At 40.1% G+C, this 24,303-nt stretch overlaps 1 protein-coding gene and 1 long non-coding RNA gene across 2 annotated transcripts; one reads left to right on the top strand and one right to left on the bottom strand.

Moving 5' to 3' along the window:
* Window positions 1-4,895: 4,895 nt before the first annotated feature.
* LOC146512850 (uncharacterized) lies at window positions 4,896-10,349 on the bottom strand. Its single transcript, XR_014875695.1, has 2 exons — window positions 10,248-10,349; window positions 4,896-5,085 (listed from the first exon to the last, which is right to left on the bottom strand). It is a non-coding gene; the product is annotated as an uncharacterized LOC146512850 (long non-coding RNA).
* On the top strand, window positions 7,022-21,332 carry LOC146512851 (heparan sulfate glucosamine 3-O-sulfotransferase 2-like). Its single transcript, XM_085170160.1, has 3 exons — window positions 7,022-9,623; window positions 10,873-14,001; window positions 17,165-21,332. Exons 2-3 carry the CDS (start codon window positions 13,505-13,507, stop codon window positions 17,781-17,783), a joined length of 1,116 nt encoding a protein of 371 aa, XP_085026286.1. The 5' UTR covers window positions 7,022-9,623; window positions 10,873-13,504; the 3' UTR covers window positions 17,784-21,332.
* Window positions 21,333-24,303: the final 2,971 nt, after the last annotated feature.

Below are 24,303 nucleotides of genomic sequence, written 5' to 3' on the forward strand. Positions count from 1 at the left end.
TCTCATTCATGTTAAAATCGTAGCCCATATTCTGTCTCTCATCCAGCCCTGGACGCCTTTCACTGCTTTTCCACCACTCTCGGCTCCTCTCTCCGTACATCTTTTTCGCCTTCCATCCCCCGCACCATTTAAAATGATTCCATGCCGCCCCTGCCAAACCCACCCTGTGCCTTTGCTCTCCTTCTTCCCCCCACTTTCTACTCTATGTCCTCACTGTGTCATTGCACATTGTATCTGATATTCCCTTTATGCATGTATAGTACGCTTGTGTGTGCGCAGGCACCCTTGAGCGTGTGTGTAGGAGCGGTGGACTGGAGAGAGGGAGAAGGACATGCATTTGTGCACAGTAAATGAACAAACGCTCATTGCTGTATTGCTTGTGTCATCAGTGCAGGAAGGCTCTCGGACACGACACAGCAGAGAGAGCTAATCCCGCTATCCAGAAGACGGGCACATGGCATTTCTAATACAACCCAAACCCCATAAACTCTTAATGCTGTGTTAGGAGCCACAGGGGAGGAGAAGGGGAGGGTGAAGAGGATTTGGCAGCAACATGCTACTGCCAAGACATATGTGGCATGCTGATAGCACTAGAGAGGTGCAGCTCACACTGTGTGGAAGCTTTGGAGGGGTGTTGATACACATCAGTCACTTGTATCGTTTTAGGAGCGACAGGCCTCGCCGCTCTGGAAGTGGGTGACTGAGTAATTGCACATAGTTCAAAGCGAAGAATAAAAATGTCGCTAATTGTTGGAGCAGCACCTCTGACGTTTGGTTCAGTCGGAGCACACAGGTGATCTGTTTAGTGGTCCCAACGGCATTCAAGTGAAATTTTAAACCAACTTATATTTCAGTTATTTTTAGAGATTTTATTGAAAGAAAGAAAAAAAAGTTGAGTCAGCGCTCATTGCCATCTGGTGCCAGAGAATAAGAGCGATGCGAGAGAGTTTCTACTTATTCGTGGCGATATCTCTGTGCGTGCACATGTGTGTGTGTGTGTGTGTATGTGTGCGCGCGCGTGCTGGAGAGGGAGAGGGAAAGAAAAAAACACAGAGAAAAATCCTGGTGTCACAGTATCTTAGCAACTGCCTCCATCTCCTTGGAGACAAGAAGTGACATCACTTCCTGTCTGTGAGAACTCAGTTTTGGTTTGTACACAGTGTGTTTGTGCATATGATTTGGAGGACTTGGATGTGCGCTGGCGTGCTGCCACGTTCGTATGCAGATGTGGGCCCGCAGTGTGCGCGCTAATCCAAGGAGGAAGTAATCCACAGCTTCACCGAGGGCGAGAAGATTAACTGAAAGAGGAAAGTTAAACTTGTGTGTTTGTTTTTCAGTCATTGTTTTGTGAATGTGGGTGTAAGATAGTGAAGTGCTAACATCAAGGTGGATACTGACACAACATTTAGGTCCAAATATTTGTTCAAGTCATCCGGTTTCAACCAAATTTCATCCATGAATATCATTTGTAACCTATTTAAGATAATTATTATGTTTATTTTATTTTTTCCTTAAACATTGTCACTTTGTAAAACACTTGCATTTTCTTAATTTCTTTCCTCTTTTTTATCTTTACTGCTAAAATACCAAGTTTAAGAGATTTCTTCTGTTTATATTGGCCTCCTAAACACCAGCTGAGCTCCACTCAGAGAAAACATCATCTTCAACTGCCATCTTGTGAGCAACAGAGTGTAGTGCAATTACCATTCATTATGAGTTATGAGTTATTTCCTTTAAGGAGTTTACCAGCAACATTTTGTACTATATTTCATTCATTTGCATAGCTAAAAAATATCTTTATTCCATGCGTGGCCTTCAGCCTGGCCATCGGCGCATACAATAGAAGGTTTAACGTCCCTCCCCCTTTTGTTTGGGAAAAAATGAAAAATGAAAAAAATGTCAAAATATGGAAGAAGAAAGTGTCATAATAGGATGCCATGAAGTCTGCTTGGAGAATCCAGTCATACCTGTCTTGCCAAATGCATGCACATTATCAGATGTTGCATGTGTGGCCGATTTCTACCTATAGGTGGAGCTAGAGTGGTTGAGATACACAAAGTTTAAAAAAAAAACAGTACTATCCCTGATCAGTGTGCTAACTCTCACAACCTTTAAGCATACAGCTATAAATTCTTTCAAATTTATAAAGAAAAAATAAAGTCATCTTCCTTTGTTTGTTTTCAGTTTAAGTCCCTGCCATTTCATGTAACATAACATTTCACACATTGAGAGATGTGCCTATGCACTTGGAGGTTTGATATAGACCATATATTGCAGGAAACATGGTACAGAGAATCCTGAGGCAAGTCTCAAGAGCTGTGTCAAGAAAACTTGGCAGAGTGACTGTAAAATGTTAAAAATGCAAAATGACTGAATGAAATTACCAAGAAAGATCATGACATAAACCACAGACCCTGCCAAAAATCTGGGTCAATACATGAGAGAATACCGAGCTTTAACCTTCCGCGAGCAGATTATTACTATGCAAGGCCTCCGTGAATCAACAAAGTCAGCAACACACAAAGCCAGACCATCAAACAGATCAGCATATGATTTACAAGATGTCCCAGGGGATATCAGTGTCCAGCGTGTGCCAAGCCGGTACCTCAGCAAATGTTGCACACTTCAGCAAGTCATTCTTATTCCGCTACACATCTTTATCATTAAAGCTTCCTCAGTCAAAGGGAAGAGTGGAGGAGAAGTCAAAGGCTGCAAAGTCACTGCTGCAGAAACCTAAGCCAGAAAAGCAGACATCTACACATGCAATGCAACCTGGACGTTTCCAGACATTACACAGCAGGCATGACAATGTATATGTCTGCCTTTTCCTGTCAGCTCCCTGGACTTTGATGTGATGTAGAAACTGGTGATAGTCTGGTGCATTCACAGCCAGTAGGTGATTGTGATTGAAGGAAACAGTTGATTAAATATTCTATATTACTATAGAAATAGGCAGCACGGTGGCACGATGGTTAGCACTGTTGCTGCACAGCAAGAGGGTCCTGAGTTCAATTCCACCATCAGGCCGGGGTCTTTCTGTGTGGAGTTTGCATGTTCTCCCTGTGTCTGCGTGGGTTCCCTCCAGGTACTCCGGCTTCCTCCCACCATCCAAAGACATGCAGCTTGTGGGGATAGGTTAATTGGATAATCCAAATTGCCACTAGGTGTGAATGTGAGTGTGAATGGTTGTCTGTCCTTGTGTGGACCTGCGACCTGTCCAGGGTGCACCCTGCCTCTCGCCCTAGGACAGCTGGGATTGGCTCCAGCACCCCCCGTGACCCTGAAAAGGATAAGCTGAAGCGAATGGATGGACTATAGAAATACAAACACTGGAAAATTTGCTTTTGTAATTTTGTAGATAAATAAAAAATTAAAAGCAATTTTCATAAATTTATAACCAACAGGTGTAACATTACAAAGCTCATGTCAAGTCCCACCTTAAATCCCATAAAGTGAAGTTATAAAAAATACAGTTCAAATTAATCATTGTATTAAATATTAATGGTTCTAAGAGGGTAAAGTCTTATTCTGTTTCTTCTGTTTGCTCCTTATCTTTACCTCGCCACTAGGTTTACAAATCTCAAGAGTTCTTGAATGGACAGTATTTACATGAATTTAGCTTATTTCATGAGCTAATATATGAATACAATGATTTCGACCAAAAGTTCATCAAGCACTTTAACATAATGTTTTTGGACATGCTAGCATGTTGACATTAGCCTTGTGTACTGTGAATGAGGAAGTCTGATAGATAACAACAGAATCAGTTTAAGCCTGGATCACAAAATTCCTTTATTAAGCCATGGTAGGGCTACATGTGATGCAACCTTTCTGTACATTTGAATGAGCAGAATGTGTCACGATTCAAACTACACTGTTTTGTTCAGTAACAGAGCAACAAATAAGCTAATTGATCAGCCACAATGGAAAGGAAAAAGCATAAATTATGAGCAATTAAATTCATGCAGACTCATTAATAATATAGTACAATCGGACCGAAGCTGAGTAAGCAATTTACAAACGTCAGTCCTGGAGGAAGTGTCTAAGCAATTATTTAATTTTATGCAGATTATTTTTGCTTGTTTTCAGTTTTCAGTTTTTGTTTTTTCTTTTTTTCCCCTGATTCTGTGGTGTTTTCTTGATGATCTTTTTTTGATTTGTTTCTTTGCCATGGTTTTCCTGGGAGGTTCAGCTGCAAGAAATAAATAAATAATGAATGCATCGTAGTTAGTACAGGGTAAATTAAACTACAATTAATACTGCGGAAATTACTGCAGGCAGTGAGAGTGTTCCCATTGGACATGTGTGTAATTTGGAATATCAGAACTTTGATCCGACTGCACTGTTCAAATATTCCAAATGGGAAGATTTTATATGCAAGATTAGATTATTTGGCTCATATTACAGAAAACATCTGGAGGAAACTGCTGTTTCCATCTCTGCCTGTGGGCGTGACAACATACTGACCACCTGGCACACCGAGCCAGTGTGAAGATACCAGTATAGTCTGGTCTGTATTATTGTTGACCAATACATGTAAAAATGATGCAAATCCAAATGAATCCATGTCTATTTGTATCTGTGTATCCAGCACTTTTTGCTTAAAAAACTATGTAACTTGTGTAATTACCTCTTTGCAGACCATCTTCCTTGCCTTTTTGTTGCAAGGACATGACAGAAGTCCTTTCTTCTCATAAAACAAACAGTTAACAACGAGTTTGTCGTCCATCTTTCTGTTATGTGGCACAGTGTAGTTTGGGTCATAGGTGTGATGCAAGGCCACCACGATCACCTTTTTATCTCCTTTGAGACAGACAAACAGAAAACATGAGTGATAATGTGCAGAAAAAATACCAAAACAAACAAAACACTTATCATAGATTGTGGTGTGTTTACCTGAGATGTTTGATAAAGCTGAATTTATGTCTGTCTCAAAACGACTGACAATGGGAACGAAGACAATAACAGCCTCACTATCATCAGCTTTATCCTTTTTTATTGCTCCTCGTTTGAAGAGTTTTTTGAGAAATTTCTCATGAGAGCCCATCGTCTCTCCATCAACATGTGAATAAATTGTTACTTTTTCTGTTGGAAGAAAAAAATGAATAGCATCAGAGTTCAGATTATTCACGGCCCTGTTGTTCTACTCTAGGATCCCAGAGATCAGGGAGTCTCAAAAGTACACACAACTCTTATACTTAGCAATTTAATCTTTTGTATGACTTTTCACTTTCCAAGATGAAATTATGTAAAAGCAAGGAAAAAATTAAATAAGTGGCAGAATTTACTGTAACATAGGCAAAGATAACTGGAAATACAGTACATAAATATAATTGTAACAAGCTTGAAAGTCAATATTTGGTATGACAGCTGTTATTCTGCAACAAAGTCTGAACTCTCTTAGTCAGCTTTCTAATCATTTGTACAGTTAAATAGTTCTCCAGACTTCTTGAAGGACATTCAAAGCTCTTCTTTGGATGTTTCTGTCTTTTTTCTGTTCTCTGCCAAGATGATCCCACACTGCTTCAATAATGTTGAGGTCCAGGCTCTCGGGAGGCCAATCCATGACAGATGTTGTTCTAATGTGTATTTTTCTTTGGGGTATTGTAGTATTTTCTAATGTGCTTTTACTACATTGGCAGTGTTTGTAATCATTGTCGTACTGAAAAATGAAGCTGTTTTAAATCAGTGCTGTCCAGATGGTGGATCAAAGTCTGATGCCACTTTTCTACAATTCTAATTGCATCAATTTTGACAAGACCCCCAACACCAGTGGCTGAAACGCAGCCCTAAATCACGACAGAGCCTCCACCATGCTTTACAGATAAATAGATACAACTCACTGTTTCACCTCCTTTTCAATTTTAAATCATGCTTTTTATTTGTTTTGGGTTTTTAATGTCTCTGCAAAGCACATTGAATCACCTTGTTGTTGAATTGTGCTATATAAATAAACTTGCCTTGCCTCCTGACCTCCTCCATGATTTGATAATGATTTGAACCAAAAATTTCAAATTTGGTGTTACGTTCCCCTAAAAGGGGTCCAGGTGATGAGGGAAAGTAACAAAAAGTGTCCGGGTCAGAAAAAGGAGACGGAGGCAAAATTGTTAAATTAAAGAGTTTTATTAGTTTCGATTAATAACTCAACTAAAAGAGACGGGCAAGCCGCTATCACCATTTAAGGAAAACAAACAAAAACTCAGGCATCAGTAAGAGCAAAGAAGAGTTTAGTGGCCAAACACACTCCTCTCCACCGAGCAGGAGCAAGCAATCACAAAATACAGCTCACTAGCTACAATCACCAAACACACACAGCTCTCTGGTATGGAACGCCAGGACTGCCATAATGAATTAATTAAATACACCATTAAATAATTAATTAAATGTGGCAATAATTAATTAAAATCGGAAATAATTAATTACATAAATATTTATGACACGTGTAATTAATTAATTATTGGCACATTTAATTAATTATTGACATATTTAATTAATTATTGACACATTTAATTAATTATTTCTTTATTTCACATTTTAATTAATTATTGACACATTTAATTAATTATTTCTTTATTTTACATTTTAATTAATTATTGCACAGTTTACTCCTTCAGGTCTCACCATGAAATAATTTTATCTGTCAACCTCACCCATCAAAATCAGGGGGCGGGGCTAACGCTGATCAAGTCAAAACCATTGCTTTGGCCTGGTGGCCATTGTTTTTAGCACACAACAACCAGCATGTGGAAACTAACAGAACTGAACTTTGAAAAATCATGTTTGTGTGTCACCAAATACCGTTTTAATATTTTTTTAGCCGAGAATGTAGTGGTTTAATCTTCATGTGTCTGGTCGGTTTGTCAAGATACAGCCTCTTTGCAAAAGTGCTTCGATGATTTCGGAGATGTCTGCCCAGTCTCACGGCAAAGCGTGGGATAGACCCATTCGCCTCGCAAGCAATCGAGCTATTACCACCGACAAAGCGCAGGCCCCGGTACACAGCTGTAATAACCCCCACTGACACTAACTTATTTTACTGAGGTTATATTTATGGGGGTTTTATTTCTTGATGTTCTTATGTGTCCTATGTGTTTCAGTCGCCAATTCTGAATTATAACTAACATTAAAAACATGTTTAAGGAGGAGAGAGAGCAAATAAATTCGATTAACAGCTGATCTTTGGGTTTTTGTTCAGTCATCAGTGTGACCTGCGTATAAACGCATAAAAGAAATAACGTTGGTGTTTCCGCCATGTAGTAACTGCTGGCTTTAACTGTACAAAGGTTGTTCGACACTATGAAACACATACAGACTTCATGATGTTCGGCTAATATTTTTATTGTGAATATTAATCATGAGGGTAAACAGACCTGTACACCACAGAGCGAGGTCAGCATATCCACGATATCTTCAGCTCTCTGAGTTAACCCAGAGTTTCCCAGCTGACTAATCTAACGGTCATCTACGAATATGTCACGGGTCATATCAATATGATTTTACAGAAAATCATCCTTATTACTGCCAACTATTCCAGAGACGTGAAAATCTACAGCATAAAGAACAAAACATCCAGAAGTCTGCACGATGTGTTTCATAGTTTGTAACAAGCCTTTGACAGTTAAACATAACATGACCGAAAAAGAAAAAAAAGAGAAAAAAATCAAATTATATGTTAACCTCATTTATTTTTATTTAAGTAAACTCTAAATATTCTAACAGACAGCTGGTGCTTAGAATACAGTTGCTATAAGTAACTATTAAAAAACAGATGATATAATATTTCTGTCCAGGTTGCAGTCTTCATGATGAACAAGCTGTTGCAAACTCTGGTCCTCTCGGTGGAAATGCGCCTACTCTTCTCTTTCTTTAAAACATTTTATAAGTCAGTTTACTCTCAAGATTCACTGTTAAATCCAAAACACACCAGATAAAGAAAAGCGAATGGTTTAGTCGAACACATGTGCCAGTGAACCATTAAACGTCTGAAAAACTGTGCAGTTCTGAAACGTAACTTTAACCTCAGCCAAACCGATTTGCTCAGTTGTAAATAAAACAGCGAAGTAAACGTGACCCGACAGACAAAAACTGAGTGAATTAAGTCCAGCGTTTAACACTGAGAGCTAAAACTCAGGTGAGGTTTCAAAGCTGTGCGCCGGTGATTGGACATCAGCCGCTGATAAAGTGGGTTCGCCTATATAGTGCTCTGTTGGGAAATAAGCTCAAGCAGCTCTGCGCTCGGGAAAAACTATATATACTTATCTTGTGCAGAAAAATGTGCTGCCATTGCGTTATATTGTGCACCGGCTGCCCAATTAAACTGTGACTATCACCAGGTAACGTGGACGTGTTTCTTGAATTAGCAGCAGGTGTTAAACAACCGCTGACAGGTGAGGATGAGGAGGATGCATGCAGGTAAACTGAGGGCCTGTTGAGCTGATCGCTGGTGTCGTGAGAAACACGTCAGCTCGTTCTTTATGTTACAAAAGCACAGAGACACAAGACCAGGCGGAAAGAGACGATCGTTCGGTGAAAATGAGAATCTGCAAATGCAACATGTTGAACACAGAGAGTGGAATATCTAAACAAACCGGTTAACGTAGCCCCCACCCCTCCAAACCAAACAAATACACACAAAATAAACAGTTAAGCTGGAACACCGGGGCTGTGAGCTCGGTGCACTCTGTCAGCTGACTGTTAGCAGAGCTAGTGAAATGTCTGAAAACATCTGAGCACTTTTGCAAACATGTTCTATGTTGACAACCTGACCAGACATTCGCAGCTAAAACACTATTATTAAAACTACACCATTGCTGCCTGTGATTTGAAATGCATTCTGGGATACCAAGTCGACACAAGCAATCGATTATCTAGGATTGACCTGTCTTGCCTTACTTTGCACGGCAACCAATAAAATGTTAGAGAAGCTGCATGGCAGCGTTAACCCCGCCCCCTGAGTTTGATGGGTGAGGCTGACAGATAAAATTATTTCATGGTGAGACCTGAAGGAGTCAACTGTGCAATAATTAATTAAAATGTGAAATAAAGAAATAATTAATTAAATGTGTCAATAATTAATTAAAATGTGAAATAAAGAAATAATTAATTAAATGTGTCATTAAATAATTAAATATGTCAATAATTAATTAAATGTGTCAATAATTAATTAATTACATGTGTCATAAATATTTATGTAATTAATTATTTCCGATTTTAATTAATTATTGCCACATTTAATTAATTATTTAATGGTGTATTTAATTAATTCATTATGGCAGTCCTGGCGTTCCATACTCTGGCACCAGAGCTCACCTTTCTCTGGGATTAAATACCTTTAGTTGCTGATGTGAGTCAGCTGTACAAAATAAAAAGGTGGCACCTAAGGCATGAGACGGTAGGACACACCCACACAAGCAACTTCAGGAGGAGGCCCTGCTAGGGGCGTAACATTTGGATTCATCACTCCATTAGACCTGTTGCAGCTGATTTTCAGTCCAGTTCTTCAGTAATACCTCAGCCTTTTTTTCTCTATTTCCCTTAGAGTAGATGGAACAACTGAGGAGCCAGATGGATCTCTCAGGTCATGTGTCAGGTCTTGGCTGGATTTTTTTTTTCCTGTTTTAAAGGTATGACTTTCAGATACTCATCTTCCTGTTGTATATAGGTTTTGCCACATATTCTTTTGTCCTCCACTCTTGTAACAAGCTTTTAAGCAGTCACATAGTTGGTGTAAAAATGCCATTTTATGCTGTTTAAGCTGAGTTATCTTTGACGTGTTTCAAGGATTAAATTAACAAAATGGGAACAAATGCTGTGTTTTGGAACATGCACCTATTAGCAAGATACAATGACTTTATTTGCTTCGCTTTCTTTATGTGTTGGCATAACACCAGTACATCTCTTGAGTTAGGTGCCTTGTTAATGCTTGCTAATGCTAATAGGTCGGTGTTAGGTGGCATAAACAAAGCTTTCCAAATGGTCAGCTACAAAGACTGGACTGAAAATGAGTGAAAAGGAGCTAACGTCAAAAGAGAGAGTTATGGCTTAAGACCACTTAAGACCAAAAGAGAAAATACATGAAATTACAGCTCTTTGGGACAAAATTTAAAGAAACGGGGAGGCCCAAGACTTTTGCACAGTATGGTAGTTTCACTTTCACACATATATTCTATAAAACAATTTATTCAAGCTCCTTGGTGGTAGTAACCTATTTCTGATTAGAAATTATATATATAAGCAGTTAAACTTACTTTTACTCATGTTGTTGTTCTTCCGTTCACTGCTAGCCTCTGATACAGGAACCTGACGCTGAGGACTTGCTTTCGTTTTCACTTGCGATCTTATCTGTTATGACGCACTTTGCCTGTAATGCCAAAGTGTGGCCGGCAGGTGTCAGTGTTGTGTCATTGCTGGGCATGCTGAAAAGAAATAGATGTCATGTAGAAATGTTATCCAGTGATCCTTATATATTTGACAGCTGGAGAAAACTGGATGCCCTTTTTAACCCTTAAAAAGGGCATGTTGAAAAAGAAGGGAATTTGAAGACAAAAATACACTGGACCAGTTGCAGTGCATGATGCCACCCACTAATATCTGGAATCAGTCCTTCAGCTGTGTTCAGAATGGCAATTTGCACATCTGAAGTCAAGAATAAATCATTCCTTTCAAGCCGTATATTAAAAAAGAAGATAAAAATGTTGTTAATTGGCCTCCTGATATACAAGCAACACTGTGTGACTACATGTTTGTCACTTAACAAAACAGTTCTGTGTGTGCACTTTTTTTTCCCAAAGAGGGTGTGAACGGAAACTGTGGGAGTGATTCTTCACCCATCTGTAATATAAAGTTGCCTGGCTCATCTGTATCTTCCCCCAGTGTCTGATCGGAGTCAGGACAAGCCGACGAACCCTCCCTCCAGGCTTCGCTTGCCTCTGACAAATGAGCCGTGCCGCTGATGGAGTGAGTGGTCATTGGCACCCTTATTCAGTGAGCTCCCAAAGACAATCAAACACTTTAAGAAATATGTTGTGCATTTACAGACACATCATTCATTCCCTAAACATAGATCATGACTCATGCTGTCAAGCCTGACACCCCCACCGCTCTCTCTGGAATCTTAAATCTAAATATGAGTCTTAGTTAAACTGAACAGCTAAGGAGGGGAATGTCTCACTTTTAAATTTGCTCCTGGAAAGCCTGGGTGGTCTCTCATATCTTTTTTTTCCTTAAAAAAATGGCACTGACTAGATTGTTCCACATTGCACTTCTGTCATAGTTTATATCAGTCAAAAAAAAGGTTGTCCTTCTCTGTAATGAGCTAGAACAAGATAAACCGTATGTTCAGTAAATGAAACTGAGGTTAAACTGATTTTCCTCCACAATATTTTTGATTGTTCCACTGAAAAGTCAAGCTGTGCACACGGCAGAGGTGATTATAACATTTAATCACTGCGCCCCATCGCTGAGCATAGCAGGCTTCTCGCCCCGAGGTTTGATTTACCCGCCCTCTTCCTGAGGAAAAATCTCATTCACTAGACGGATTGCTAAGCGGGTCTCTCCAACCAGCCCCTATAAATCATTCTTTAATCAGAGGCTTCTCAGATTGGGCGCAGACACCCGCAGGAGCACCACTGTGACACCTCAACTCCTCCCCATGCGTCTCTGCAGTCCGGGGAGCTTTCATCCTCTTCTTTTTCCACTGTGAGCTTGTCTGCATTTGTTTTTGTCATCAGGAAGTGTATGACCACACAACGATGCTTTAATGCCTCCTTCTGCTACAAGGAGAGGGGAGGTCTAACAAGATCAGGAACAAGACTACTGATATAGAAGCTGGAAAACAATACAAGGAGCAAAGTGGACAACTAAACCAGTCCAAAGAGGCCCTGAGACCACAGAAAGTCCAGTCTTACAACATGTGTGATACTGCAAATATTGGTATCGATCCCATACCAAGTAAATACAGGGCAGTATTGTTGATACCAATATTGATACCGATACTTTTAACCTATTAAGGCATCTTATGTATGAGAGAGCAGTTGTTATGATTTATAACATAAATCATCATGAATTTGCAAATTCTGAACACATTTTAATGATCACTAAATCACTGTGATTTTGGCTTTTCACAATAATTAGTTAACACAATAAAAAACACCTTTTCAGCTCTTCATGTATTTTGAAAGTAGGGTTTATTTGTTTGTTGAGACCTGAAATGTAAATGTGTCTGGGTCAACTTCTGTTTTTACAGTGTGCTATAGGCTATAAATAAAATAGGCCTGACAGTCAACACAAAAAGGCTACATACTTAACTTAGAGGATGGATACAAAGTATCGATCCACTCGTGCTAGTATCAGCTGATACAAATATCAGCGTTGGTATCAATACTATCAATATTTGGATCAATCTGCCCACCCCTACAGCCAGTTTGTGCTAATGTAAGGAAACTTTTAATTGGGAATTCAGTACACAACACGAAAGTTGAGATGGCATGACAAGTTGGATCATGCTTTATCAAATGAATGAAGACCAGAATAGTTATAAGACATCAGTCTCACATAGTCCTTTTTTAACTTAAAAGTGAAACTGATCATTAGTAGGTGGTGATTAATTTTCCCAGTAATGGAGTGTGAAGTAAATTCTCACATTGGGACATTTAGAGAGTTGATTTTATCCAACCTTCTGAACACTCAAATAACTCTCTGCTGACTGGATACAGTTTTAAGGTCATGAACCATTAAAAAAAAATGGGGAAAAAAACAACTGTGTTCAGTGTGTTTAAATTTAACCTCATCAGAAGAGATTGAACAAGTGATGTGATTGGTCCAACAGGAAGAGCAAAGCTTGCTGGGTCTTGAAGTGTTAAATTATAGATATTTAAAGATATTTTTACTCTCGTGTTTTCTGGTGTGTTGGTGTAAATCAGCTCTAATACTATTAATTTTATTAACAAAAATGTTTCACTTTACGTTAATAAAGTGCTTCAAATATTAATACTTACAAACATTCTGTATGTTTACCTTTAAACGAACAAAGAGTCGACTCGGAGCTTAGATGTTAGTATGAAGCGTGATAAAAGGTAAAGTGAGATGAGCAAGTGTAGACTGATGAATACTTTTTATCTTTTTTTTTTTCTTTTTTTTTTTACCATTTTTAATGCAAAGACACCGTGACGTCACTGTGTGGAAATATTTTTCTGTCGTTCAGCCGGTTTGGAGCTGACAGTCCGCTCAAGTTGCCAGAGAGCGCGCACAGCTTTTGCATCCATGCGTGATGGCCACGGACGCGTCCAGGAGTTTTAAAATAGGATGGCGTCGCAACTCGGTGCGCAGGGAAAGATACCTTTTCAGGTAAGGAGCTGAAGCGATGGGACTCAGATGGACTGTGGTAACAGACTTGAAGTCTGCTGTTTTTCTTCTTTAAAGCCCGTGGAGCCGCTAAGACAATCATAAAAGGACGGAACGCAAAAATCAATTAAAAAAATCATGAACTGTTCATACTCATGGAGAGATGGCATGCGTGCTCCTCTTCGGTCGACTTCTCCCCTTCTCACACCGGCTCAGAGGAACGTCCATCTGCTTGTTATCCCTTTTCCTTTCATATTTATTCTACTGCGCTCTATTCCCTGACGGTGCCATCATGCAAACGTCAGGTGATCCGACGCCCGGCTGTCAGCGAGCAGATGGAGCCAAAAGGCGCCTTCAGAAATCCCTCTCCTGCCTTTTACCGTCGGACGCGAGGTTGAGCGCTGTTGAGGCGTCTCGGTTGAAAGGCGACCAAAGACCCCATTTCGCTCATCACACCGCTGGGAACGGCACGCCCAGCCCGCCTATGAGCAATTTAAAGTTCGGCAATAAAAAGTTACCAAATGCCATCATAGTCGGTGTGAAAAAGGGAGGCACGAGAGCCGTCCTGGAGTTCATAAGAATACATCCGGATGTGCGCGCGGCGGGAACCGAAACACACTTCTTCGACAGGAACTATGACAGAGGCCTGGAGTGGTACAGGTAAGACAACGTGTGTCTCACCTGTGCAGGTGCGTGTCCATCTGCTCCACAAATCCCGCAATTTATCATAAATCATAGTAATAAGTAGGAAATGACACCAGATTAGATTTCAGTCAGCTTTTATTGCACAATGTCCGACTTTAAGATTCTTGGTTTAAGTGGTTTTAGCTTAACTAATTTAACTAGTTTATGTAATCTAGAAACTGGTCAAAGAGCAGCCTTTTCTCGTGGCTGCTGCTCCCGCAGAGACCCACGAGTGTGTCTGGAAATTTGTTGCTTCTAGTCAGCTGTGCTTGCATAATCTGATTAGGCCGTTTCGCTCCCACCAAACTAAATGTTAATGATAGTAAATTATGGAGAATGATACACTATATTTCCAGCTTCGTTTTCTAAAAGGTCATAACGATTGCAGGCCAATATAACCGTGTGCCTTCACATGGTACATAGGGAATTACAGTGGAATTCAGGTAAGCGGTGTAGCGCCTCATTTTCTTCTGTTTTATGCCTGAATCTGTCCCCCCCCCCCCCCTTTTTTTTTTTTTTCTGGTGTCATTTCTGCAGTGGTTAATATTTACTTACATTTTCTACAGTGAAAAAACAATTGAAAAGGTAAGGAATCATGGGGGGAAAGAGACAAAATAATATAATAATAGAATGTAAAATCATCTGCTTACCTTAAAAAAAATCAGTGATGAATATGAACCCTCTGTTTTGGTGCTTCTTTGTGTATATCAGACTTGGAGCTGGGTAAACATGCTGGATGTGTTTTCTGCAGTTTATTGACTCACTTCAAGCTTTATTGCAGGGAAGTTCTGAGGAATATGCTGTGTTTATACTGGCAGGAGAGTGGCGCTCTCTCTCTCCCTTTTCTTCTTTTTTTGACATACTGTAGAGCAGTTCATCAAATTTCTCATAAAATCCAACCTCTGGAGGCGAGCAGTGCAAACAGTGTCCTGCATGCCCGCTGTAACTCCTAGACATCTCAGCTGTAGTCTTGTTTGTTTATTATAATATTTAAACATGACAGCCATGAAAGGGAATTATTTATTGATTTTTCAAATGCTACCCAAGGCACCTTAAACTAGAAGGGGCACTCAGACAGCACATCCTCAGCCAAGGTCAGTGCTCCATTTCACAAGTTAAAAGGAAGCGATTCAAATCTGCTCCAAAATTTAATGGGTTCTTCCTTTGCCTGTGCCCCACCAATTCTCCGAGTTTCATGATTTTCACCTTGGTAGTTTATTGGGGGGTGGTGTGTGTGTGTGTGTGTGTGGGGGGGGGGGGGGGGCTGTAATCTTTCTGACTGGTGATCAAACTGTACTGATCACCTACATCCTCAGCTCTCACCCTGGCGGAGGGACAAAGTGCATCCCTAACAAACTGCTTCGATTGACTGATGATCAAACCGAATAGCCATAAATTAAACATGCACATAATTGCACAGATTTAGAGGAAGCATATGTATGCAAACACAAGTTTAGCTGATGATAAAATGAAAAAACACACACACTCACATGCATACAGTAACAGACGAGCAATTACGCAGAGATGCGCTCTCGTATTTATCCCCCGGTTCTTTCAAGAGCATTTCATGTTAATGATAGACTGTCATGTAAGCTGCAGGAGGGATGTGTATCAGTAGTATTATATAATAATTACAGACTCAAAGTATCTCCACTAATTGGCACTCTTCACAATGGTTGGCAGTTGAAGCCCTTTTATCTCAGAGATGTGTCTTCCAGATGTGAACCCTCGCCCATTACCGCAGGTTGATTGTCAGCTGTCAAAGCCGTTGAGAAAAGGTCAGACGCCGATTGCTTTCAAAATAAAACAGCTGCTTCCCGGAAGCTTCCTTGTAAACATTCGTTCATAAATCAAAATGAATGGTGTGGACTGTCACCTTGAATTTGCTAATTGATTGTGCCACATACATGTTTTTTTCAATGTCTATGCAAAGGCAAAAATAACAAGAAGAAGGAATAAAGATGTCTGAAGTGATCTTACTAAGCATCAGATGGTGGCTTGGTTGGTCATGTCTCTACAGCTGAGACAAATTTGCTGTCAATTTTGATGTTGTCATATGTCCACGAGCTTGTTAGTATTGTTGCCATTTATTTATTTATTTTTGTTTTTTAGATTTTAACATTCTTTGAAAAATTGCAGCTAATGATAGAATAAATACAACCTCAGGTCACTTAAATGGATGGTTTGAAAGAAGCGCCTTAACAGAACCATAGACTGTATATAAAAGATGGATGTAGACAACATGATACCACCCACTGGCTTTTTGATGGCATCTTGACAAGCAAGGAGTTGCTCTGACTGAAAAATTGAGGGAATTGCACCAAATCCACACCAAAAAGATCCTTTATCAGATTTTTGTTTAATGTAAATGCGCCACAGCAATAAAGAGTGAAAACTAGTCATATAACTGATCAGAAAATATTTCCTAAGGTTTTGAATCAAATTTGAGTCTTATAGACTGTTAATAATAAAAAGAGAGAAGTCCTTTTGGTGACCACTAGAAAAAATACAGGTTTTGAAATGGATTAGTTGGGGAAAAAACAGAAGTGAAATAAAGATTAGCAAATTAATTGACAATGAAAATAATCATTAACCGCTCTCTCCTCTAGAACTTCCAATCAATCTTCAAGTTTTTCTCAGCGAAGCCCTGCTTGTTCCTATCACCTCTGTAAAGAATGGCCTAGTTTGAAGACCCAGAAGTCACCGAACAGAGTCGCTGCTATACGTGTTCTGTTTGCATTCTTGGTGATTTATTACTCCTGAAACATGCAGGCCTGATGCACAGGAGAGCTGTCTGTGAGACAAGTCTCCAGTGACAACAGACTACTACAACTTTGCTTCAGTGCTCCTATTATGATTTTCATCAAGAAATTGAGTTCATGGCCAAACCGAAGCTCACTTAGGGTAGCTTTATGCCTTTACAACTCACTTGTGTAATCCTGCCCTAAATAGATATCTTACATAGATTTTTTTCTTTACTTTGACAAATGAAATGGAAGGGCATTGTGACCTTTGCTTTGAACCTGTTAGCTTTTAAGGTTGCTTAAGCACTCAAATGTTTAGTATTTTTTAAAAGAAATCCTAAATTAAATGAATGTAAATGAGAAATGTCTATTCTGTGTTTTCATCTTTCATTCAGAGGTTTAATGCCAAGAACTCTTGAAAGCCAAATCACAATGGAGAAGACACCGAGCTACTTTGTGACAAAAGAGACACCACACCGGATTTCTACCATGTCCCAAGACACCAAGCTCATAGTGGTGGTGCGAGACCCCGTCACTCGAGCAATATCGGACTACACGCAGACGTTATCCAAAACGCCGGACCTGCCGAGCTTCCAGGACCTGGCCTTCAGGAATCAGAGCCTGGGAATCGTCGACATGTCCTGGAACGCCATTCGGATCGGCTTGTATGCTTTGCACCTTGAAAACTGGCTCCACTACTTCCCTCTGGCTCAGATCCATTTTGTGAGCGGAGAGCGTCTCATCACAGACCCAGCAGGGGAGATGGCTCGGGTGCAGGACTTTCTTGGGCTGAAACGCATCGTCACCGACAAACACTTCTATTTCAACCGCACCAAGGGTTTTCCCTGCCTTAAAAAGCCGGAGAGCAGCGGCTCGCCCCGCTGCCTTGGCAAGTCAAAGGGGAGGACTCATGTGCAGATAGACCGAGACGCTATTGAGCAACTGCGAGACTTCTATCGACCTTATAATGTCAAGTTCTATGAAATGGTGGGGCACGACTTTAAGTGGGAGTAGAGGTTCGAGATGTATGTTTACGTGGTGCTGGAAAAACTTAGCTATTCCACAAATGTTCTTTTAAAGCGGTTTGCCTTCAGTAATGTGTCAAGGCTAAAGTGAATAGCTAACTATCAGCAGTCTCTAGACAATTTCCGAGCGAAGCAGCCGAGGCAGTACTTTCCTTTGAAGTGACTCTAATGAACAGAGTAAAATCTAAGACGACATTGCTTTTGCACTTGTAATGATCAGTTACCAGCATCAGCACCCTGTTTGTTGCCAGATATAGGCATCATTTTCAGATTTCCGTTTGTGTTACTGTGTATTATTGCTGACTTTATTGCTGACTGCTTCATAAAAAAAAGGAGAGAAAATTCGAAGGGAAGGGGATTAGTTCCTTTTAAAATCTGCTTGACTAATCAAAGTAGAGTTTGAAAGCAAGCCCTTGGAAAATGTCAGTGAAGTCTTCAGGGAGAAGAGAATTAAGCTGCACCACTGTGGCGGTAAATCTAAAATGTAAAGCCATAAGGCAAGTATGAACCACCCGATATTACTTACTCTTCTTTTCTTTTTTTCAAAAGGTGAAAGATATTTTCTTCCGTTCTTTCCAACATGAATCAGACATGTGCTGTAACGAGCATTTCACTCTGTACTCCGTGCTTTGTTTCCAAATCCTGGTTTATGTTGCAGAAGTATTTAATCACTGCGTTAATCACAATGCTTGTTCATAAACTTCATTAAATTAAAACGGAAGCACAATTTATGAGATTATTAATTCTGTTGCTTCTAAAGCACATGCTGTACCTTGATAAATTGCATTTTGTAAAAAAACAAAAAAAACATCCTATTTTCTGCTTCTGCTCGATGTTTCGAAAACAACACACCAAACATGGAAAATTCACACGGCTCTGGCCCCCCCACATTCCTCCTTTTCACATCTAGTTTGTACAGTTATGTTTTAGACCACCATCCTTTGAGGTTTATTGCATTCTGTAAGGTTTGTTGTGTGCCTCTGTGGTGGTAGGCTCATGAGTGGGTGTAGGTGTGAGGAATTTCAATCACTTTTCAAAGACAAAGCAGGGAACACCTATTCGTGGCGGGTTATCAAATAGATTCCGGGGCTGCATGTCACAAGATTGCAGTGAAAAGTTTGGATTTGGCTACAAGCTATGAATACTAACGCCAGACTGTCTGAGCTTGAGCCAGATTGATACACTGCTGGAAAATAAAGGAAGAAAACACTTTGTAATACATGAACAGTGAGTATGATTTGAAGCACTGTGTAATGTATGATGAGGTGTTCAGGTTCCATATCACAAAGGACAATATTGTGGGTCTTGTGTGTGGTAATTTATCCTTACTGTTGCAATAACTGTGCCATTATCCATATCTTAGTGGAAGGGAAAAAGACTAGCTGTATGGGAATAACTATCTTTACTTGTTTTTCATGTTATCAACCGAGGTGCTACATAGTGTGGTGGTTACATTTGCCTAAAAAGCAAACAATCCCTAGTCTAATCTTGGGAGGAGACAGAGATCTTCTTGGGGTTGTGTGAGGAAGGGCATCTAGTGTAAAACTGTGGGAACTTGTTGTGAATAAGGGAGCTGACAAAAGTAATCTCCCAATAATGTTATCAACCGATTACAAGGCAGAAAAAAAGAGTGGTGCAGTCATAGGCTGTATGTAAAAGATGGACAAAAGATAGTGACATCATCCAGATTAGTGAAGTCTTATTTTGAAACTTCAACTTGTACTTCCTGAGGAGTGGATCTGACTGGAAACTGGACACTGCAAACAACTACAGCCCAATTTATCAGTGGACCGATGTTACTGATCGATATCAGATATTTACTAATCTATAGCTGCCTGCATTTATAAATAAAAATTTAAAAGTAAAGAAGAGACAAGAGGAACGCCTTTCAACCATGTTATGAGCGTTAATGTTGCACAGTTTGTCCACTAGAGGGCACTCTGCAAAATAAAACACCAATAAGCGCAGTCAGACAAAACGTAAATGAGTTAATAAATAACTATAAATAATGAATGTTAGAAAATCCGTCTGTTTCTGTCGCAATGAAAAAATATGAGCAGATACATGGAAGTATCCGATTTTTAAATCACTGAAAAATCAGAATTGTAGTAACAACTTAAACTATTATTACTTTCAGTACACCTTTCGAAACTACAGTTGCACGCTGCATCACAGAAATGTGTTTCTTTATGGGCACAGATTTTTTTTAAATAATCAAATTAAAGATGCAGTCTCGCCACATACTAAAAATACATAAACTGAGAGGAGAAAAAAAAAGGCATTAGCAAAACTTTAGAAAAGACAATATAAATGTTCTATAAAACCCAGTATACACAGTTGGGTTTTCAATAGTTTAAGAGTTCTGAGACATGAAGTGGAGCTATGTAGCGCACCAAGCAGAGGTGGGAAAATAATCAAGTACAAATACTTTCTTAAGCCTTGATTATACTTTTGCTGTCAGTGTGTTCGCTAGAGCCCATTCAGGTCTCTGAATGGGCTCTAGCCCATTCAGACGTAAAGTTTGACATCAAACAGTGAGCGGACGTCCGCATGCCCGCCTGTTTTTGTGACCTGTGGAGAATTTACATTACAATGCGCCGACCATGCATCCGCTCAGGCGGCAGACTTCAAAGAAGTATATCTGGAATGATTACCCGGTCTTCAGGTCTCCAGCTGTCTGCATCTGCAACAGAGGATAATCAAAGCTTTATTGTACTTTTCAGGTATTTTTACTTTGCTTGACTATTTATTTGTCTTTCAGCTTTTTACTTTTACTCCCTGCATTTAAACAAAAAGATAACTCTACTTTCTACGTTAACAAAACAGGCTTGTTACTGTACAGGGTGGGCCATTTATATGGATACACCGTAATAACATGGGAATGGTTGGTGATATTAAAGTCCTGTTTGTGGTACATTAGTATATGTGAGGGCACAAACTCCACAAGATGGGTGGTGACCATGGTGGCCATTTAGAAGTCGGCCATCTTGGATGCAACTTTTGTTTTTCCAATAGGAAGAGGGCCATGTGACACATCAAACTTATTGGTAATGTTATTCTTTCATGAGTTATTTACAAGTTTCTCTTTGTTCACAGCCATTGACATGTCAAAGAGGTTAGCACGTGAGGAGCGGATCAAAATTGTGTTGATATCTGGTGAATGCAGTAACCGGGTCATTGCAGCAGATTTCAATGCAAGACACCCTACGAGACCACCCATCTCCCATGCTACAGTTAGCAAACTGCTTGCTAAGTTTCGTGAAACTGGTTCAGTGTTGGATTTGCCAAAATGTGGACGCAAGAAAACTGTCACTAATGAAGAAACATCAGTGGCTGTCCTAGCTTCATTCAGCAAGAGCCCACAGCGTAGCACTCGCCGCATGTCACTGGAAAGTGGCATTAGTCGAACATCCCTTCGGCGGATATTAGCTACTCACAAATGGCACCCTTACAAACTCCAGCTACTGCAGCATCTCAACGAGGATGACCCAGATCGGCGCACAGAATTTGCAGAATGGGCAAAACAAAAATTGGAACAGGACCCTCAGTTCACACAGAAGATTTTGTTCAGTGATGTGCCCCGTCACTGAACAAAATCTTCAGTGCCCCGAAGCTGGCACGTTCACTGAGTTTTTCCAGCAAGATGGTGCACCACCACATTATGGGTGCCAGGTCCGAGCATTCCTAGATGAACAGTTTCCTGGAAAGTGGATTGGTCGTTGTGGGCCAGTTGAAAGGCCCCCAAGGTCTCCTGATCTGACCCCCTTAGACTTTTATCTTTGGGGTCATCTGAAGGCAATTGTCTATGGTGTGAAGATATGAGATGCGCAGCACCTGAAACTACGGATACTGGATGCCTGTGCTGGCATTTCTCCTGCGGTGTTGCCATCAGTGTGTGAAGAGTGGGAGAAGAGGGTTGCATTGACAATCCAACACAATGGGCAGCACATTGAACACATTTTATAAGTGGTCAGAAACTTGTAAATAACTCATGAAAGAATAAAGTTACGTTGAAACCAAGCACACCATTGTTTTTCTTGTGACATTATCAATAAGTTTGATGTGTCACATGGCCCTCTTCCTATTGGAAAAACAAAAGTTGTATCCAAGATGGCCAACATCCATCTTGTGGAGTTTGCCCCCTCACATATACTAATGTGCCACAAACAGGACTTTAATATCACCAATCATTCCCATGTTATTACAGTGTATCCATATAAATGGCCCACCCTGTAGTTTGAATGCATTTGAGGGGCGTTGTTGATTGTTTTGCATCGCTGGATGCCTTCCTCGCATCAAACTGTTTTGAACCTAAATGGAGGGAACAGTTACCCAGTCTTACTGGTGTATCCATCATCGGTCCTTAAGGAGACTTACAACATATGCAGGGAACACGACAGCAAAGCAAAGACATGTCTGTAACAGAAAAATACCATGAGTCACATGATGATAGAAAATGAATATAGGTTTTATCGAGAATCTCCAAAGTGATTTGGGGTCAAACCAAATGTTTTGTTCATGGCTGGCTGGTTATTTACTGCTTGTCTTGGTTTTGTTGTTTGTTATTGATCAGCACAAATATTGCCATCTAGTCTGTTTTGGTTACAGTTATTGGCTATAGTTTATTTTGGCATGATCATACAATTAATATGATGTTTTTTTAACATCACAATTACATTCAAACAACTATAACATGTGTAAAATGTTTTAAAGACGAATCACTCCTCAAGATTTTAAGAGCACAGTTGTTTTCTTGTCCCTTAACACTGACCTGTGAATCATTCAAGCATTAAAAGAGGCACCAAACTCAGGACATTAAACTGTGTTGTGTCAAATCATAACGGACAACTTAGCAAAGAACCAATTTTAAATTGCATCTTTAGGCGCTCTGTTATCAGCAGCCTGTCACATTCCTCTAGGTAAATCTTTGCAAAATGCCAAACTTAACAGGTTGACAGGGGAAAATAGTGTTTTTGCACCAACAAGGTGATTCCTAAACAACTTTTAGCTAAAAAGTGGTCAAAAGTTAGGAGTTAGGTAGGTGCAGTTAGGTCCTTAACAAGGAGAAAGAAACACAGCAAAGACCAGACACAGGACTTGAGAGGTACATCTGGACCTTCAGTTGATCCATCTACTGCTCACTCATCAGAAAAGGTCTCAGTCGAAGGCTGACTCTCAAGAAGCCATTCTTAAGGAAGAGAAACAAGGGGAAAAGGCTGAGCTGTGCCAAATTACACTATAACCACATTGAAAATCAGTTGCAACAGCTCTGATGGAGTGAAGAACTGAAATTTTAACATTTCATTCATTTTAGCATTTCAGCTGGTGGTGTTGGAGATCTTGTCAAAATTGACGGAATTATGGGAATGAAAAAATAGGAAAGTACAATTTTGATCCACCATCCAATCAAATACAATCTAGAAAACATCTGATTGCAACATGGAGCATGACAGTGATCCCAATCCCAAACCACCAATGCAGTAAAATCATACCTTGACAGAAAAACACACAATGGGACACTATTAGGCATGGATTGGCCTCCTCAGAGGTCGGACCTCAAAGTTACTAAAGCCCCGAGGGACCATCCTGATAGAAAACGTGTCCAGACATCTCTGCTTATGCCTATATTTCCATGTTTCAGTAAATCACTGCCCCTAATTCCCATTTTCCCAGCTAAATATAAATAAATGAGGGTTGGCTTTTGCACAGTACTCTAGAAGGAGAGTTTGGCTGACAAACTCATAAACAGCTATGTCTTCACCATTTTGTGTGTTTCTTTTAATATCACAAGTTAGACATATAGGATCATCAAGAACTAATCCTCATTAATAACAGTTTTCGCACCCAGCGAAAATATAGACCTCACTGCTCCTCTATCTACATACCTCAGAAGAAGCCAGATACTTTTATCTGTTTGAATGCTTCATCTGAAGCACTCATGAAATTTGCATTTAACAGTGTATCCTTTGAAGATTTCCTGGTGTTTGACATGAGAAAATCCAGAAAACTGAGCTCAGGGAACATGTTTTTGTCTTCACTATATGTTACAACTGTCATTCTCCTCATTCCTTACCGCTTCTGCAAATGGTCACAGAGCATTGTTAAAAGAAAAAAAAAGACATGAAAGATGCTCCACTCTCTGTGACACCCCCCCCCCCCCCAACCCAGACATCTGCCTTTTTTCTCTCTCTGTCTCTCTCTCTCTCTCCTCACAGCCGCCTCTGCCTGTCCTAACACTCATTAAACTCGCACGACCTCCAGGTGGGGGAGTAGCTGGTGTGGCTGCACCACCTCCAGCGCATCTCTTGTCATCATGCTTGCAAGCGACTCATTTCTGTGGCTTAAAGAGCACGCACAGGTGAGCGTCTATCCAGTCGTCACTGTGAGCAGCAACTCTATATGTTACACAGGGGTCCTAATTAGGCTTGAGGGCTGGAGGAAAGCAATCCCTAGAACCAGCATCAGCCAGACTCTGATTAGACCCTGCTAGCAAAAACGGCTCTCTGGAG

This window comes from Neolamprologus multifasciatus, chromosome 8, assembly GCF_963576455.1.
Source record: "Neolamprologus multifasciatus chromosome 8, fNeoMul1.2, whole genome shotgun sequence".
Classification (NCBI taxonomy): domain Eukaryota; kingdom Metazoa; phylum Chordata; class Actinopteri; order Cichliformes; family Cichlidae; genus Neolamprologus; species Neolamprologus multifasciatus.